This window comes from Phascolarctos cinereus, unplaced genomic scaffold (genome assembly GCF_003287225.1).
Source record: "Phascolarctos cinereus isolate Bilbo 61053 unplaced genomic scaffold, phaCin_HiC Scaffold_3;HRSCAF=262, whole genome shotgun sequence".
Taxonomy (NCBI): domain Eukaryota; kingdom Metazoa; phylum Chordata; class Mammalia; order Diprotodontia; family Phascolarctidae; genus Phascolarctos; species Phascolarctos cinereus.
In genome coordinates, this window is record NW_027555736.1 from 112,584,654 (window position 1) to 112,602,300 (window position 17,647).

General features: G+C 37.1%; 1 protein-coding gene across 2 annotated transcripts in view; it reads left to right on the forward strand.

Moving 5' to 3' along the window:
• Positions 1–17,647, forward strand: part of ADAMTSL3 (ADAMTS like 3) — a 567,152-nt gene that overhangs the window by 339,589 nt on the left and 209,916 nt on the right. For both annotated transcript variants that reach the window (XM_020966068.2, XM_020966078.2), the window contains exons 8-9: positions 5,789–5,863; positions 16,663–16,820. In XM_020966068.2, the coding sequence (XP_020821727.1) occupies positions 5,789–5,863; positions 16,663–16,820 (233 nt within the window). The remainder of the gene's footprint in view (positions 1–5,788; positions 5,864–16,662; positions 16,821–17,647) is intronic.

Here is a 17,647-nt window from a genome sequence, read left to right on the forward strand (position 1 = left end):
CCCTGAAATGTGTTCCATCCTGTTGTTTATTAAGTTGTAATTAGATGACTGTGGTACCTGACTGACATAATATGAAGACTGAATTTACCTGTACAGAATTTAATGTTGAGATCAAACAGAACTTAAAACAAAGTTAATTTGACAAGGATGTAACAGTATAGGAAACATGCCACATAAATTACATGGTCAGTAGAAATGGCCCTGGAAGGGTACCGAGGCTGAATACCTGGGTTTAAATCCAGACTCTGCCTCTCATTATACTTGTAGTATTGAATAAGTAACATTATCATTCTTTTAAAATATATGTGTGTGTATATTCAGTTACACTCTATTTTCAGGTCTATGTTCTTTATCTCTCAACTTTTCTCCCTCCCCTCTTTCCCATTGAGAAAGCAAGAAAAACAAAACCTGTTCCAAATGTGTATAGTTAAGCAAAACACATTTCTACATTGGACATGTTAAAAAATAACATTACTTTTTAAAGCCTCAGTTTCCTCATCTGTAAAATGAGAATACTACCCACTTGTACTACCTAGCTCACAGAGTTGTTGTGAAGAAAATTCTTTGTTAACCTTAAAGGGTTCTATAAAAGAGTTAACATTACTGTTATTGGGCATAATCTTCAAGTACTATGTAAATGAGTAGTACTAATTATTGTTATTATTGGACAGATATGATAAACAGTTCCTGTAACTGTAATTACTACTGTATTTCTGTAGGCAAATTGAGTATTTTTGTAATCATTGTAGGAGGTGAAGGGTGGAGAGAAGAAGAAAGCACTCTGCCGAACAAGAAGCTACCTCAAGAGAGAGAAAAAAACTGTATATAGGCATTATTGAAAAAGGACACTATTAAGGGCCACAATCAGGTTTTATATAAACTAGATTGGGAAGAAAGTGTAGTCTATATTTGAGTTAGTAGGGTAGCTTTCTATCTCCCTTACTACTGCCTAGCACTGTACATTAAATATGGTAGCCACTTATAAATAATTTTCAGATAAATAAATGAAAAGCAGACAAGGTTGCTGGGGGTCTCCTGGATCATTGAAAAATCCTCAACTAGCCAGGGATAGATACTGTCCTGTTATGTCTATCAAAAAAGTTTTAAGTATCAGAGTTTTGATTTTAGTGAGACTGGTATGGTCATGACTCTCATTCCAGATTGTGGATCCCTGGGTTTCTCAAGGATCCAAAAGACACCATTTAGGAGCAGTTTTCCAGTGTGGTTTAGTGCACTGGATTTACAGTCAGGAAAACCTAGTTTTGAACCTTGCCTCATACATTTACTAAATGTTCTACCCTGGGCAAGTCATTGACTTTTTGTACCTTAGGTTTCAAATCTGTAAAATGGGGAAGGGTTGGAGCTGATGGCTTTTAAGATCCCTTCCAGTTCTTAATCTATGATCCTATGACCCACAAAAATAACTAGAGAGAAGAGTTTAGGGACCACAGACACTCCTGAAATTCTACCAAGGAGTTATTCATTTGAGTTAACATGAAAGTACTCCTGGGAAGCTTAGGGGGTGGGAGTTGAAGCCACCAAAGTATCATACCTAAGGGGTAGTACTTAGCTACTTCAGTGGTTGACTAATGTGGGTAGTCTTTCTACTAGACAAGGTGGTCATCCAATTAGTGTGGCAGTGGCCAAGTCCTGGCTCTGAAATTGGAGGACCTGGGTTTGAATTCTACCTGTAGCACTACCTATGTGATTTTCGGATAAATCATTGGAAATCCTTGGACCTCATTTTCCTCATCTGTAAAATGAAGGGGTTGAACTAGTTGGCCTGTTTTTAGTTCTTGATCTAAAATCCATTTTAAAAACTAAACTAGAACTAGAGAAAGGCTTCCTGTGTATTGGGTAGATTCTCCATGAAAGAATTTTACAAAGAAAAGACCTGAACAAGGAACACATAGGATGAGGAAATATGTGTTCATCATAGACTGGACTAGCAGAGGGAATATCCTCCATTGCTAAGATCCATTGGAGGGTCAGAGTCTATGTGTTTGTTGAATGAATAAATTACACAAATTAAATATAACAACTAGAGAACTGCATGAGTTAAATAATATTTCATAAGACAGAGAGTACATCTAGTTATAGGATATGATATATTCATGCATCCTTTTAAATAATATATAAATGTCTCCACAGGTTGCATGCTATCTTCTAGTTTATATCCTTGCTGATATTCTAAATATAAGGATAATCCTTGATTTCTAAAGAAGAGTTGAATAGTAAATCATACAGTAATCATCTTTCCATAGTGCCAACTAGAAAATGTTCCAGGAATCAGCCATTCATGAAATCTATAGCAGTTTTCATTCAGATATGAGAAGGATCTGTGATGGCATCCCCCACCAAACTAACAACTGAAAAATGATTAATTACATCATAGTAAATTGTGACCAAGACAAATTAATGCTCTAAGAAAAACATATCTAAAATACAGTTACTAACCTTGCAAAGCTATTTTTTGTTGCTCAGATACTATAGAAAAGATTTCAAGAAGTCTGTTCATTTCAGCCCTCTACCCACAGTGACAGTTATTTTCATGTTCCCTCAGAAAAATGGAAAATCATCTTAGGTTTTGCTTGTTGTTGTTTTGGTTTTGCTTTTTCCAAACTGACAGGGAAAAAATGTGTATATTTATGGAAAAGGACTTCTGTGTTTTCTGATGTAACCAGAACCCTTGTGTTCTAGTGCTCCAGAACCACAGAATGACAGTAAATAAAGGCAAGCGTTAACTTCACTCTTGAAGGATTTCCCTTTCATATGGCTCTTTAATATAGTAGCAGCTTTAGTCATACTGTACCCGGGGAATTATTGGAAATACCACTGTGGCTATAGCCTTGAAGGGAGCTTAAATAAAGTAATCTAAGTTTGGGCTATAAAGCATGCAAACCCTATGTGTTGGAAATATAATATAAAGCATGTGCTTCACAAGTAATAGTCACTCAATATATGTCTATTGAATGACTGAGGCACCTACTGAAAATGAGGTACAATGCTAGGGACTTAAGGATACAAAGAAGATACAGAGATAAAGACCATCCCTTCCTTCAGGTAGCAAATCAGATGTTTCCCATCCCAAGAGCCTTCTCCAGTTCTTTCCACCCCCCTCTCCCTAGATGAATAAACGAACAAGCATTTATTAAGTGCCTACTATGTGCCAGCCATTGTGCTAAGCACTGAGATTATAAGAATAAAAATGAGAAAATCCTTGATCTAAAAAGTTTGGCTTTTTTTTTTCAGGGAAAATACTATATAAATATAAGTATATTTAGGATAAACACAAAATAAACATGTGGTAGTTGAGGGAAGGACACTAGTTGGAAGGAATCGTATGTAGAAGGTCGTACTTGACCTGAAGGCTTCTCAAAAGTAGAGGTAAGAAGAGAATGCATTTCAGACATGGGGAACAGCCAGTAGCAAGGCAAGAGTGTGCAGAGAGGAGGTGGGGATGGATTAGGAAGATGGCCATTTTGGTGGGATTGTAGATTTCAGGAAAGGACGAGTAAAGTACAAATGAACAATCTTTTGGTCCTCGAATTTTTCGTTGTGTTCCCTGGACCTCTGTCCCACATTTTTTGCACTTTTCCTTGTATCCTGGCCATTTGCCTTTCCTCCATAGTGCCTTGGAGGTAGAAGGTGCCTTGTTGAATTGTCTTGAAGTGAAAAATGGCACCACCCCTGTCTTCAAGAAGCTTATAGTCTAATAGTAGAAAAAAACACATATGAAAATAACTTTGGTAATATAATAGAAAGTTAATAAATCCATAGATGAGATCAGACCAAGTGTCCTGAGAGATTCAAGGAGTGAGGGATGAAGCTTTTACTCGGTGTGAAATTTTGCAGCTGTGGTGCTACACAATGCAGCATTATGCGATACTGTGTGTCACATGGAAGGCAATACCTTTTTGATACAGGTTAAAAAAAATAGAAACAAAAAAGTAAAATCAAGCCTTTTGTCATTTTACTAGTGCCAACTCTGTTTTGAAGAATTGACTGCCTTCAATTTAGACCTTTGTTATTAAACAAATTCTCATATTTAAAAGTCTTGTCAGCACTGCCATAATCTGCTAATCACTCTTGACAGTTAATTAGTCCTGAACTTCAACTGTGCAAATATCTTCAACAACAATCTATAGCAACTTATGCCTAAGGGCTAGTTTTCAGTAGCAGGAATGTTGCATGTCATAGGAACATAGATCTAAATTTGGGAGAGACTTCAAGAGTCAATCTACTTCAACTTCCTCATTTTACAGATAAGGAAACTGAGGCCCACAGAGGTTGAGTGACTTTCTAGAGGTCAAGCAGGTGAGGTGAGATTTGAACTCAGGTTCTTTGACTAGAGCCACTGCTTTCCACTGACTTCCTTTTCTAAGGGGGCACATTCATCCCCAGACTAACTTTCAGTTATTGCCACAGTCACAGCACCTCTCCAAAACCTTACAAAACAAAGGTCAAAATTATGATCACCCATTTAGAAAGGTTACAATCCCTATATTATGCATTCATGAAATTCTTTCCTAAACAGACAAACAAAATCAAATGCTATTTCTTTCAAAATGTTACTGTTGTTGGGGGGTGGGTATAGTTCATTCTTTTTTCCTCGCTTTTTTTAGCCATACCTATAGTCCCAAGAACTAGAAAACAGTGGGTGAAAAAAAGGAGTAGGAGGAATAAGAAAAAAGAGCATGAAAATCAGCTGAGAGAAAGCCAGAATAGAAAAATGGGGCTAGGTCTGTATTAGATCAGAGTGAGAAAAATTCAGAAATGTTTCCTTGTTTGGGTTAACTTTACACAGGTGGAGGTAGTTTTCAGGGTGCATGCAAGGCAGAGTTTATTGCTAGGAGAAATGGCCTGACATAAATTTCTAGATCTAAACCGAAGCATAATAATTAGTTAGTGTTGTGTGGGTGATTGATTTCCTATACATCTTGCTACTTACGCTGTGATCTGTGACGGGAAATGAGGTATTGGGCAAAATATGATGGAACAGCTGGACTGGTTGCATTTATGTGTGGGAGGGAATGGAGTGAAACAGACTAAGCAGATCCGTGAATCAGGCCAAAGATTGCGAAATAAATTCAGATGGAATCCATAGAATATAAATATGTAACTAATTTGTTTTTGATATTTGAGTTGTTTGGGATTATAAAATGTAATTTCCCACTACTCAAAATGACTTTCAAGGTTGTTGTTGCGTGTGTGTGTGTGTGTGTGTGTGTGTGTGTGTGTGTTCAAAGCAGCCTCATTGTTTTGATTTTAAAGTGGGACTAGTTGTATAGAATGATGACCTTAGAGCCAAAAGATATGGTTTTGCTTCTTACTAGTCATGTGACCACTTTGTTTTACTTCTCACCTCTTTGTATCTGTGTTTTACCCTTATGACCTTCAACTCACTGAAGTCTAACAAGGGGACACTGCAAAATATGTGTGTATGTTATCTCTCCCAATAGAACAGGGGTGGGGAACTGCTGCCTTGAGGCCACATGTGGTCTTCTAGATCCTTAAGTACAGCCTTTTACCCCTGCAATAGATTGTAAGTTCTTAGAAGGCAGGAAGTCTTTCATTTTTGTCTTTGTATTGTCCCAATCAGGGCCGGGCACATAGTAGGCAGTGAAAAACTACTTACTTGATTATTTTGAAATGAAATGTGATGAAATGTAATATGACAAAAACTCATTTGAAGTTAAAATGTGAAACAAAATTTCTTAATTGAGTTTTGTGTTTTAACATTCCTGTCACGCTCTGTTCTAACTACAGCTCTCTTGTTTCCTCCTAGGGGAAGAAAATGTGATTGCTGTTCCACTAGGCAGTCGAAGTGTGAGGATTACTGTGAAAGGACCAGCACACCTCTGTAAATATCTCGTTTATAAGATGTGCACCTTGTGTTTATTTCCCATCCAGAAGAGAATGAAATCCCTCTTGGAAAAAACCCACACCCTTGTATTATTTACATCTGTGGAATATAAAGAATGCTTTTTGTAGATGTGATACTAACCAGTGGGGGATGTAGAAAGTAAACAAAGTCCTTGGAACCATTCTAAGAATTTTCCATCCAGATTTGTTGTGTTGGAATTGGAATCAGATCCTTAAAGTATCTCTGGCTGCCACACTGTGAGCCTAAACCCTTGATGGAGCACAGGGCTCTCTTTGTTTTGAGGTGAAAAGCAACTTTTCTATGTTGCTTCATTAATCACAGAAGTTTAAAGCATGTACTTTAAAAAACACAATGAAAAATATGGGGCTATATATTAAGTTTGCTAGTCTGGCTTCAATGGAGGAAACCTCACTAGCAAATTATCAGCTTCTTTCCATCATGGGATCTGTTCATTTTGGTAAGTGTTGATGAACTGTTCTTGGACCACAGCCTGTCTACTACACGAGTAGCTGTGGAATCCTAGGCAAGTCACTTTGTTTCTCTGAGCTTTGGCTTCCTCATCTGTAAAATGGGAATAATAGTACCCACTTCAGGGTTGTTGAGAGCCTCAAATGAGTGAATGTATATGGAGTGATTTTCAAACCTTTAAATCCCCATATTAATGTCAACAAGTTAGCAGCAGTGATGGTGGTAGAAAATGGTGAAGAAGTGAGGCCAGGAGGAAGATGATGACAACGATAATCCTCAGATTTAATACCCAAAAAAATGTCATCACTGGTGACCAACCCTTCTAGCTAGAAGCCACTGGTAATTTAGACTGGTCCTGAGAAAGGAAAAACATATAAAGGCCATTGCTAGGTACTTACTTGAAGTCTTTTTGGTTTGGTAGCAATTTCTAAATTTGTACCTAGCTTTGAGAGTGTATGGTAAAAGTGATCCTGGTTGACTGAGAGGCAGAATGGTGCATTGGAAAGAACACTGGGTATGGGATCAAAAGGCCTAAGTTCAAATTCTTCCTCAGTCCCCCGATTTTGGTTAAGTCGCTTAATCCAAATTCAGTGATCGTTTATTAAACACCTACTCTGTGGCAGGCACTGTGCTACCTGGACGCCTCCTTAGTCCTCAATTTCCTCATATGTAAAACAAAGATGTGAGATTCAATATCTGATGTCTGCTAGACAGCTCTTACTGTTGTATCACATATAATTATTATGTAACATATACTGTTGTATAGCCCTTCTTCCGGAAAAGAGGCTTTTCTTCAGCTACTCTCAAAATGAACACCTCCAAAAATATCTCAGGACCTGTCAGAGACTCCAGAGAATGTTGTGGTATAAACATCATAGCTATCTAGTCTCCTTCACTTTCTCTTTCTGGAAAGCACAGCCTCGTAGACTCTCAAAGGAGCTTGGGCAGCTATGAAATTTCAGTCCAAACAACCATCCTCAGAGTTTCACTAACCCTATTACCAATCCTAAGGGGTGAGGAATCAGATTCATTTTTAAGTAAGGAGTCCTATATTTAAGGCATTTTTCCCTGGATCATCTTTTATTTGGTTTTATTTTTCTAAGTTATTTCTTATAAGGAGGAAAATCCTTGGTTGCTGTCTTCTTAGTGGCTTCTAAATTAAATGAGATTTTTAGAAACTGAGCTTAGCTTCTGAAATAGAATTGCCCTTTGTCAAAGGTTTCTATTTAAAGCATTTCACTTAAAGTTCTCCCAGCTGTGAGCCCGTCCTTTATTAAAACAGTAGGGAATTGTTAGAAGACATTTGAAGGCAATAATGAGGTAGTTAATGAACTGGGAGAGAACTTAAGGAAATCCTGTATGTGGTAGAATTTAAATTTGGAAAGCAAAAGAAATTTAATGATGCTGGTGGCATGAGCAATGAATGGACCAGAAATGCCTTTCACACCTTTAGTTTCATTAGATACACTGTTAACTATAAAGTCATGCAGATGCTTTTGTTAAACAAATGAAATTCAAACTTATATCCAAATAAATATTTTTCCTCTTCCAGGCAGTTATCTTCAGAGGCTATACCTTCTTATTCTGTTGATTCTAACTTGTAATTGGTCAAAGAATTTCTGGAACTCCCTTTTGAGAATTGCTTTTAGAGGCTAGAGCAGGTCAGTATCCTCACTGCCTTTGGAAAAAGCCAAAAGTCATTTAGAGACAAATCTGTTCAATGAGGTGAGGCAATAACAATTAACTGTAATCATCTACATTCATTTAAAACAGTAAAGTGATGCTCCAAATCCTAGAAAAGTAATATAAATGCCCCATATGCATTGATTATTTCAAGGGTCCTAATTACTTGGAAGACAATAGGGTATTGTGGGTAGAGTGCTGGACCTGGGTCCAAGATTCACCTCTGACATTTACTTCAACCATAGCAGGTAACCTCATCTCTAAATTAGAGATAGTGATACCTACCCTGAGTTGTTCAGAGACGAAGAGAAGATAATGTATGTAAAGTGATTTGAAAATTTTAAAGGGTTCTATAAACGTCAGCTGAAGTTATTAGGAAATGCACAGAATAATGCAGACATAATGTGTTTAGGGGTTAAAATGCGAAGTGTGCCTGTAAAGTAATGAGAGATTTTCTTGGGGCTTGTAAACTGTCTCTGAAGTCAGCAGTTCCTGAAGAGGACCGATTGATACCCCCAACGTTGAAATAAGCATATAGTCCCTTAAGGTGATTATTTTGAAGGATAAAACTCATTTGGATATTTATAACCTCGTGTGTTGTTTGTCATCTTGTTACCTTATGGTCAGCTGCCCTGCGCACAAGGCTCCAAAATGTTCCTATTTCATAAGAGCTCAAAAACCGGACAAGATCCCTTTGCTTAGAAAGAACTTTGTTGTGGCTCCTCTTGCATTTCCCCTGGAAATGTTCATAGATATTATGCTTCTTTCCTGGGGAATGCAAATAATCTGCCATATAAAATGGTTTAGAAAAATGTCTAAACTTCTAAGTAAAGGAATTTTGTTGTTGTCGTTGAGTTGTTTTAGTCATGCCCAACTCTTTGTGACCCCATTTGGGGATTTCTTGGCAAAGATACTGGAGTGATTTGCCATTTCCTTTTCCAGCTCATTTTACAGATGAGCAACCTGAGGCAGGCAAAGGTTTAAGTGACTTGCCTAGGGTCACACTTCCAGTAAGTTTCTGAGGCCAGATTTGAACTGGGCTAGAACTCTATCCACAATGCCACCTAGCTACAAAAATAAAGATGTAGGTTTTACTTATTTGCCTTTTTTTTAGCATTCTTCATCTCCATTTCTTAATTTCTTCTTAATTTATAGATGTAGTTTTTTGTGAAGTTAGCAACTGAGAGGTTTGCTTCTATGTGACTTGACTGCTGCCCTTTTAATTAAGAGCAGTGCTTCTCATAGGGGAAAATACTTGATTTTTGCACATGGGTCAGCATGGACCGATAGAATAAACAATGGCTTTGAAATCTGAGAATTGGGGATCAAATTGTTATCACTGGCACATGCTCCTTATATAATCTTAGGTAAGTCACTACTTCCCTGTGCCTTAGTTTTCCTGTTTAATGAAAGGATTGGACTAGATGGCCTCTTAAGTCCCTCCCAGAACTAGATCTATAATCTTACAATGATTTCTCATATCAGCAATAATAGTAATAATATTATAATGTTGTAAATTATAATATTATAATTATAATAGCAATAACATTGCTGTAACACCATTGATCATAGAATGGGTTTAAATACCAGGCAGGACATTTTGAGTACCAGCAAAGAGTGTTGATTACTCCTAATGACATTTATATAATCTCACAAGAACTCAAAAAAGGCACCTAAGCACATTGAGTAGAGCTCCTATGAAGAATTTATGGAAGGACATGTATAAGAGGTAGGAGAAGAGGGATCTGATGAATTTTATTGATGAAATCACAGATCTATCAAAATAAGTATTGGGGCATAGTTACTGGAAGGCTTTATTTTAAGGCACTTAAGCCACTATAGCTACTCACCAGTATATAGACAGTTCTCCACCATCCTCCCAAGCACATTGCTTAAAGATGGTTACAAAACATAATCTTTTCCATAGGAATAATATTAAGAGAGGCCACATATCGTGGTGGATAGAGACCTGTCTTATTGTCAAGAAACCCTGTGTTCAAGCCTTTCTGCTGACAAACAGTGGCTGTGTTGCCTGGGTAAGTCACCTTAATTTCTCAGTGTCCCAGGAAGCTCTCCAAGACTCCGTTGAGGAGCAGTCATGAACTACATTGGTAGAGGGACATTTCTCACTGGGAAACTTGTCCTCTCACATATTTTATTTGATTCCCCCAACAATTCTGTTACTATCCTCATTTTACAGATGAGGAAAGAAGTTAAGGGATACATATGCCCAGGATTGCACGGCTAATAAATGTCTGGGACAGGATTTGAACTCAAGTCCTCCTAAGTCTAAATCCAGTACTCTATCCATTGTATCACCTAACTACTCCAACACTAAATAAGTCATACAGTAGGTATTATGGATAATGAATCATAAAAACAAAGAGGTAATAATGATGTGCCTGTGCAATCATCTGTACTTTCACTGAAGTCCTACTTCTATTCTATTCCTTGTTGTGGCAGGCAGTAGATCTTGGGTTTGCAAAGACCAAATCAATGAAGCACAAACTGACTGATTCTACAGAGCCTGAAAGGATTTGAGTAGAGGTACAGCCATAATGTCTGAGGACCAGCCCAGATAAGTCCAGAGAGTCTTATGAACAAAAGGCTACTCAGTGATAAGTTTTCTTGGCTATATCAAGTACTCGCAGATCTACTAAGGTCCCCAAAAGAAAACTTCTAAGTTTGTTTTCCTAGCTTTTCATTTTTCTGTATCTGAGCAACTCAGTGCCAGGATATCCTTTTGGTTCTCTCTGTCTTTCTCTGTCTCTGTCTCTCTCCCTCCCTCCCTCTCTCTCTCTCTCTCTCTCTCTCTCTCTCTTCTCTCTCCTCTCTCTCTCTCTCTCTCTCTCTCTCTCCTATCCTTCTTTCTTTCCATTTCTTTCCTTCTTTCTCTCCTCTTTCTTTCTTCACAAAATCTCTAAAGGAGAAAACAAATTACATCTACCAGTCCTAAAATGTCACAGCCAGTAAAGAATTTAGAGATCATTTAAAATAATCACCTCATTTTACAGATTTGCGCACACCAGTAAGTCCATCCTTGATGGATTTAAGTATGATTTCGGAGGCAGTGTAGTACATAGAAAGAGCACTACTGGTTTATATTTCAGAGGACCTGGTTTCAAATTCTGCTATTAGTTAGGTAGCCTTAGACAAGTCACTTAATTTCCCTGGGCCTCCTCTCCTTCAACTATATAATGAGGAGTTGGAGTAGATAATCTCTAAGATCCTTTTGAACTCTGGATCTATGACTATGGCTTATTTAAAATAGTAAAGTGACAATTTAGGTCCTATAAAGTGGGCATCAATGTGTTATATGCATTGACTCTGAAAGAGACCTCCAAAAGACTGTAAAATATATATAAATCACGTGAAAAATCACAATAGCTACGTGATAAATGTATACAAATTCTATAATTATTCATTAGAAAACTAATAAAATTATTTAATTAGAAACAATTTTACTGTAATCATAGAATACAAAAGGGCCTTTTGGGAAGGATTTGACTAACCTATTTCTCTTAGCAAAGTACTGCGCATAGGAAAATTTGAAGTGATACTTTGTCTCTTTATAAAGAAATATCTCTACAGCAAGGAAAGATCAATTTAAATTATCCCAGTAATAATTTTTTAAAGTGCAGCTATTTCAGCAGGTAAATATTTGGAAGTCAAAGTAGAGACTTCCTTGAATTTAATCTTCTAGTTTCTCTTGTATTTTTTTTCTCTCTCTCTGTTCTTCTCACCTGCTAGTCCCCAGATCCCTTTTTCAACAACACCAAAGGTAGCAAGGGTGAAAAGACATCATGAAAGGGAAACCTGAGAAGTGTGAGTATAGGGTAAAGGGAGGAGTGATCACTCATTTGCTTACTCGATGGTAGGGGAATTTATGGACTGATTTTATGTGAATCTTTACTTCTTGATACCAGCTGGAGAGACTGTCTTCAGTTTACTCCTCTTGTCATCTTCCTAAATAACTACCTGGCCCCAGTAAGCTAGGTCCTTAACTCTAGAAACTAGCTAAAAAGTGAACATGGGGGTGAGATTGGAAACAGAGACATTAATTGAAATACAAAGCCTGGGGAATTTGGGTGTGCCTGGATCTAGTAAAGTAGAGCCTCTTGAGTATAATGGTAATCTCTAGGTCTTCAATTCAGATTTATTATAAAAAGCAATCTCATTATTAATTACAAGGGGCTAGGGCCCTGCAAAATTGCCACCATTAAAACATATAGTCATAGGAAATCTCATATCAGCATCTGAATTGCTTTAATTTCAAGTGAAATGGTTTTATTGAGCTGAATTGACTGAGTAATTTGCATTTGTGACCTCAGTCTAGGAGAATCTGAACGAATAATTTCACACTTTGACTCAGCTTGTTCATGAAAACAATTGGAAATAAAAATTCTGCTGCCCTCTATCACATGTAGACAGCAGGAGAGTTTGTGATTTCACTGATGGAAAACTTTGAGGTTCGTTGGCACAGAGATACTTCCCTTCTACCCCCCAACCCAATGAGCATAAAGCAGTCAGTGGTCAATGCCAGTGATGAATAGCAGTGTGCCCATCTGTCTCTCTCTGCTTATCTAAATTGGGAATGTGCTTTCGTGTTTATGATTTCAATTAGTTCTTTTTTTTATTATTTTATTTTATTTTTCAAATTTTATTTATTTATTTTTAGTTTTCAATATTCACTTCCGTAAGATTTTGAGTTCCAAATTTTCTCCCCATGTTCCCCTCCCCTCATCTCAAGATGGTATGCAATTTGATATAGGCTTTACATATACATTCATATTAAACCTATTTTCACATTAGTCATGTTGTAAAGAAGAATTAAAACCAATGGGAGAAACCACAAGAAAGAAGAAACAAACAAAAAAGAAAAAAGAGGGAGAGCTTTGATCTGCATTCAGACTCCATAGTTCTTTTTCTAGATGTGGACAGCATTTTCCATCATGAGTCTTTTGGAGTTATCTTAGATCCTTGCATAATTTCAATTAATTCTATCAGTATGCATTTATTAAATGCCTGTTATATGCCTACCAGGAACTATGATTGGCAATGGGGATCCAAAGAACAAAAAGAAATAGTCTTTGCCCTGGAGGAATTAATGAAGCCAAACAATGGAGGCACAACAAAAACTGGACTTATGTAACAAATTTCACCATGCTTTTCTCCCTACTCTTTAAAGCCTCCCTTCAAATACCCTCACCTTGCAGACCTCATTGATAGAGTCACTGGGGGAGCAATGACTTAAGGTAGGGGGTGTATGTGTGTGTATGTGTGTGTGTGTGTGTGTGTGTGTGTATATGCATGTGTATGAGTGTGTGTGTGATATAAAAACATTTAGTGAACTCAGCAAAGTATGCAGTCTGAGTGTTGTCAGTCACCTATTTGAGTAGATTTTGGCTGCATCAACAACTGAGTATTTGGACATTGTGTGATTATAGTCAGATAGATACTTCATTTTATCTGAAGGCTGTTTTCCTCTATAACCTTTTTTCCTTTTATGGACATTCTCCTTCTTTATTAGCCTTTTCCTGTTTTCTTTCCCCTGGAACCTAGTCTCTGTATTAACTTTTCTTTTGTTACATTTTCAACTAGTAGGTTGGTATAGAAAATAGGCAGTCTTCATATTCAAGTCATTCCTCGGACGCTGATAGCCCTGGCACTCTTGGCAAATTATTTAACCTCTAACGCACTCTAGGTAACTCAGTGAGACGGTAAGATACAAAGTACTCCATGCAGATAGTTTCTGTACCCAGACTTCCCCACATCTCTGAAATCACAGGTCTAGGGAAAAACAAAACAAAACAAAACATTGTAATGCTAATTTTAGCATTTTGTAGTTATTAATTGCCTTTTCCCCCCAGATCTCATTTGATCCTCACAATATCCCTGTGAAGCAGGTAGTACAAGCATGATGGTTCCCATTTTAGAGATAAGGAAACTGAGATTTAGAGCCAAGTCTTGAACCCATGTCTTCTATCACTAAATTTAGAACACTTTCCACTATATCACCATTGCTTTTCAAAGAACCTCATGGGAAGTAGAAAAAAAGTACTTTGTCTTATACTTTCCAAAAATCTAATATGGGCAGGACTTTATTCCAGACTTTGATTTCAAGGTCATTGCCTCAAAGCAACTGGTTTTTGTGTACTTGAAAGTAGCCAGCATACTTCATACCCCTCTAATAAATTCTCCAAATCAGTAGCTCACTTCTATCCTTGACTTTTCCCAGAAACATTCTCTGCCTTTCTGTCAGTGATAACCAGCAATCCCTGCAAAAGTTTACAGTCTTTTGTGGATTTAGCACCAAGCTCTCTGGAATTCCTGTAGCAGCCACAGTAGCAGAGAGAAAATCCAACAAAAGAAAGCTGTATATAAATGCAAAACCTTTAAGACTGTATTCCTAGCTTTTCATATTTCTGTATCCTAGCAACTTAGTTACAGATGTCAGACTTGTTATTTTTTCTCAGGATCTCTAAGGAATAGCAGAATTACATTCAATCAGTCATATAAAGTCTGATTTAGAAGGGAGTTCATTTATTCCAATCTGTTCATTTTACAGATGATGAAATGGAAACCTTGAGAGGTCATGTGACTTGTCTAAGGTCATGCAGCAGGTTAGTGGCAGGAGTTAGAACTGGAACTTAGATCTCTTGGTTCCCATTCCAGTGTTCTTTTCCCTACCCCATACTACCTCTCTTAACCTTAGTCCATGTCTATGAAGTGAAGTGAAATTGAGAATAATGGCAATCATCTGAATGAGAAAAAGCTAAAGTCCTCTCTTTCTACAATTTCAGGCTATTTTAGACAAACAGCTTCTTTTGGGCTGATCCACCCAAGCAATTAACCCTATTTATCTCAGAGTCAGTGGTGTGTTGAATAAATAAATTGTTGTTCATTTGTGCCCGACACTTTGTGATCCCATCTGGGGTTTTATTGGTAAAGATAGTAGAATGGTTTGCCATTTCCTTCTCCAGCAGATTAAGGCAAACAGAGTTAAGTGACTTGCCCAGGCTAACACAGCTTGTCGTGGGCCAAATTTGAACTCAAGTCTTCCTGACTCTAGGCCCAGTTCTCTATCCACTGTACTACCTAGATGACCAAAAGTTTAATAATCAGATCTATAGGGGGGAAATGTAGCAGGACCCCCTTTTAGATTTAATCTGCTTTATTAACAGTTTCTCCAACACTTTCTTAAGTTTAGACAATCATCAAAAACAAAAAATCAAGCCCTGATTTATAGAGCTTGCTGATTTCTAAGGTGCAAATGCTCACACTGAAAGTTTTAACAGTTTTTTGAGCCAGTTTGAGCTGACTCTGGCATGTCCTTGAGTCAGTCAATGGCATTCATGCCCCAGATTTGACCAGGTAAAAGACAAGGGTCCATAACTGAAAGGATGCCCCATTTATAATGCTCTGCCTTTTTTGTCTCGTCTTCTTCCACTAAATTATCCCTAAAGGAGCTGCTGAAAATCTTCTGCATTTGTGCTCTCTGCACAAGTATTGTTGAAGGAAAGAAGTTGGTTCATTCACTTATCTCTTAAATGTCATGGACAATAGATTGTGCTAGAGGAAGCTGACAAGTATTTAGTCTCTTGAGACGGATCTCCATACTTTGCTTTTTTCTATAGTAGATCTACCTGCATTTATCTAGACCAGGGCTTCTTCACCTTTTTCATGTTATTAGACCCCTTTGGCAGTCTGATGAAGCCTATGGATCCTTTCTCAGAAAAATGTTGGTTGCCTGCATTATAATTAAATGAAATGCTAAATTTCAGTTAGGAATTAGTGAAAATAACAACAACAACAACAACTAGCATTTATAAAGCGCTTTCAGGTTTTCAAAGTGCTTTATAAATATTATCTCATTTTATCCTCATATCAACCCTGGGAGGAAAGTGTTATTATTGTCCCCATTTTACAGATAAGGAAACTCAGACAAACATAATTTTACATAATTACTAAGTGTCTTAGGCTGATTTGAACTCATGATTTCCTGATTCCAGTGTCAGTGCTCCACCACCTGGCAGTATTTCCACTTCCCAACCAAGTTCATAGTCTCTCTGAAATCTGTCATTCAGTGCACCACAGGATAAGAATCCCTGATTTAAAAGCAAGTTCTAGATGGGTCATCTAGAGCATTTTCTTAGTCAATCTGCATGATATTGAATTATAATTGTTACGTTATTTATGACCATGTTAATCATATATATATATATATATATATATACATACATAGATATATAATGCATATGTACACACGTACATACACATACATACACTATCAACACATTACACTGAGTAACATATTATACTGACCTCTTCTTCTAGTGTTTATTCACAAATTAGGTGACAGATATCTCTAAAACAATAAACCAGCAAGTAGACTTCAAAGAGGAAATTGTTCACGTATGATGATGGGAACAATAACCCCCCAAAGAGCAGAATTTGCATATTTATGTGCATGGCATAGCTTAGGGTTTATGAATGTGTAACTGTTTTTCTGGATAATAAAATAATTGTGCACAGACTATTGTTAATTGCTGTCACTATGCATAAGAAGCCATTTTTAAACACTTTCAAAAATCATTTAACTTGTTTCAATGTTTTCTTTTTAGTTATTGAATCAAAAACCCTTCAAGGAAGCAAAGGAGAGCACAGTTTTGCTGCCCCTGGAATTTTTGTTATAGAAAACACTACAGTTGAATTTCTGAGGGGGTCTGATAGGGAAACTTTTAAGATTCCAGGACCTCTGGGAGCAGATTTCATCTTCAAGGTAGGATGAGCCTATTTATGAATGTCTCAACATAATTAAAGCACAGTATTATGTATCTTGGAATATCAAGCAACAAATAAATCTATTCAAGTTGATATGACATGTCTATGTGTATGATCAATCTGCTTTTGTTACTTGTCAGCCTATTCCTATTGAAATACAGTGAACCATATTTATTTGTTTAGTCCTAAAGCCCTTGTGGACTATGGGCAGTTTTCAGTTATAGGGAATGATTTTTATCAAACACTGCCTTTTAATTTCATATTCAATTGAATCACTCTTCTTATTGTAGTGAAAATAGTTTATCATTGACTCATTCACTTAACAAACCTTTAGTAAGTATCTAATGTGATAGCCAGGCTGCTAGAGGAGGTACAAAGTTTAGATGAGACCCGCAGTCTGATCTCCTGGAGTTTATCTTTCAGTAGGGAGATGAGACACAAACATAGGGAATTCCAAGATATAATGTTAATTAACAAATGAATTAGAGAGATAAACAACAAAAGGTGGTCAGTGTGAAAAAGAGGGATCAGGAAAGGCTTTAAGGATGAAGTGCTATCTGAATTAGACTTTAAAGAATGGGTAGAAAGTCAATGGGCAAAGAGTGGAAGACTTTTTAAAATACAGTTATCCCTTCCACATCATGACTTTCCCTCTTGCGGTTTTGATATATCATGGGTCAGCATGAGAAATTAAATGAGAATTTTTGTGGAAGCCACAGACAACACGCAAATGCCAGCAGATGATGCAGAAAAATAAAATACATGTATACATGTATAGTATTGTATGATATCAGCACAAATTGTACAATAATGCACTGTAAACAC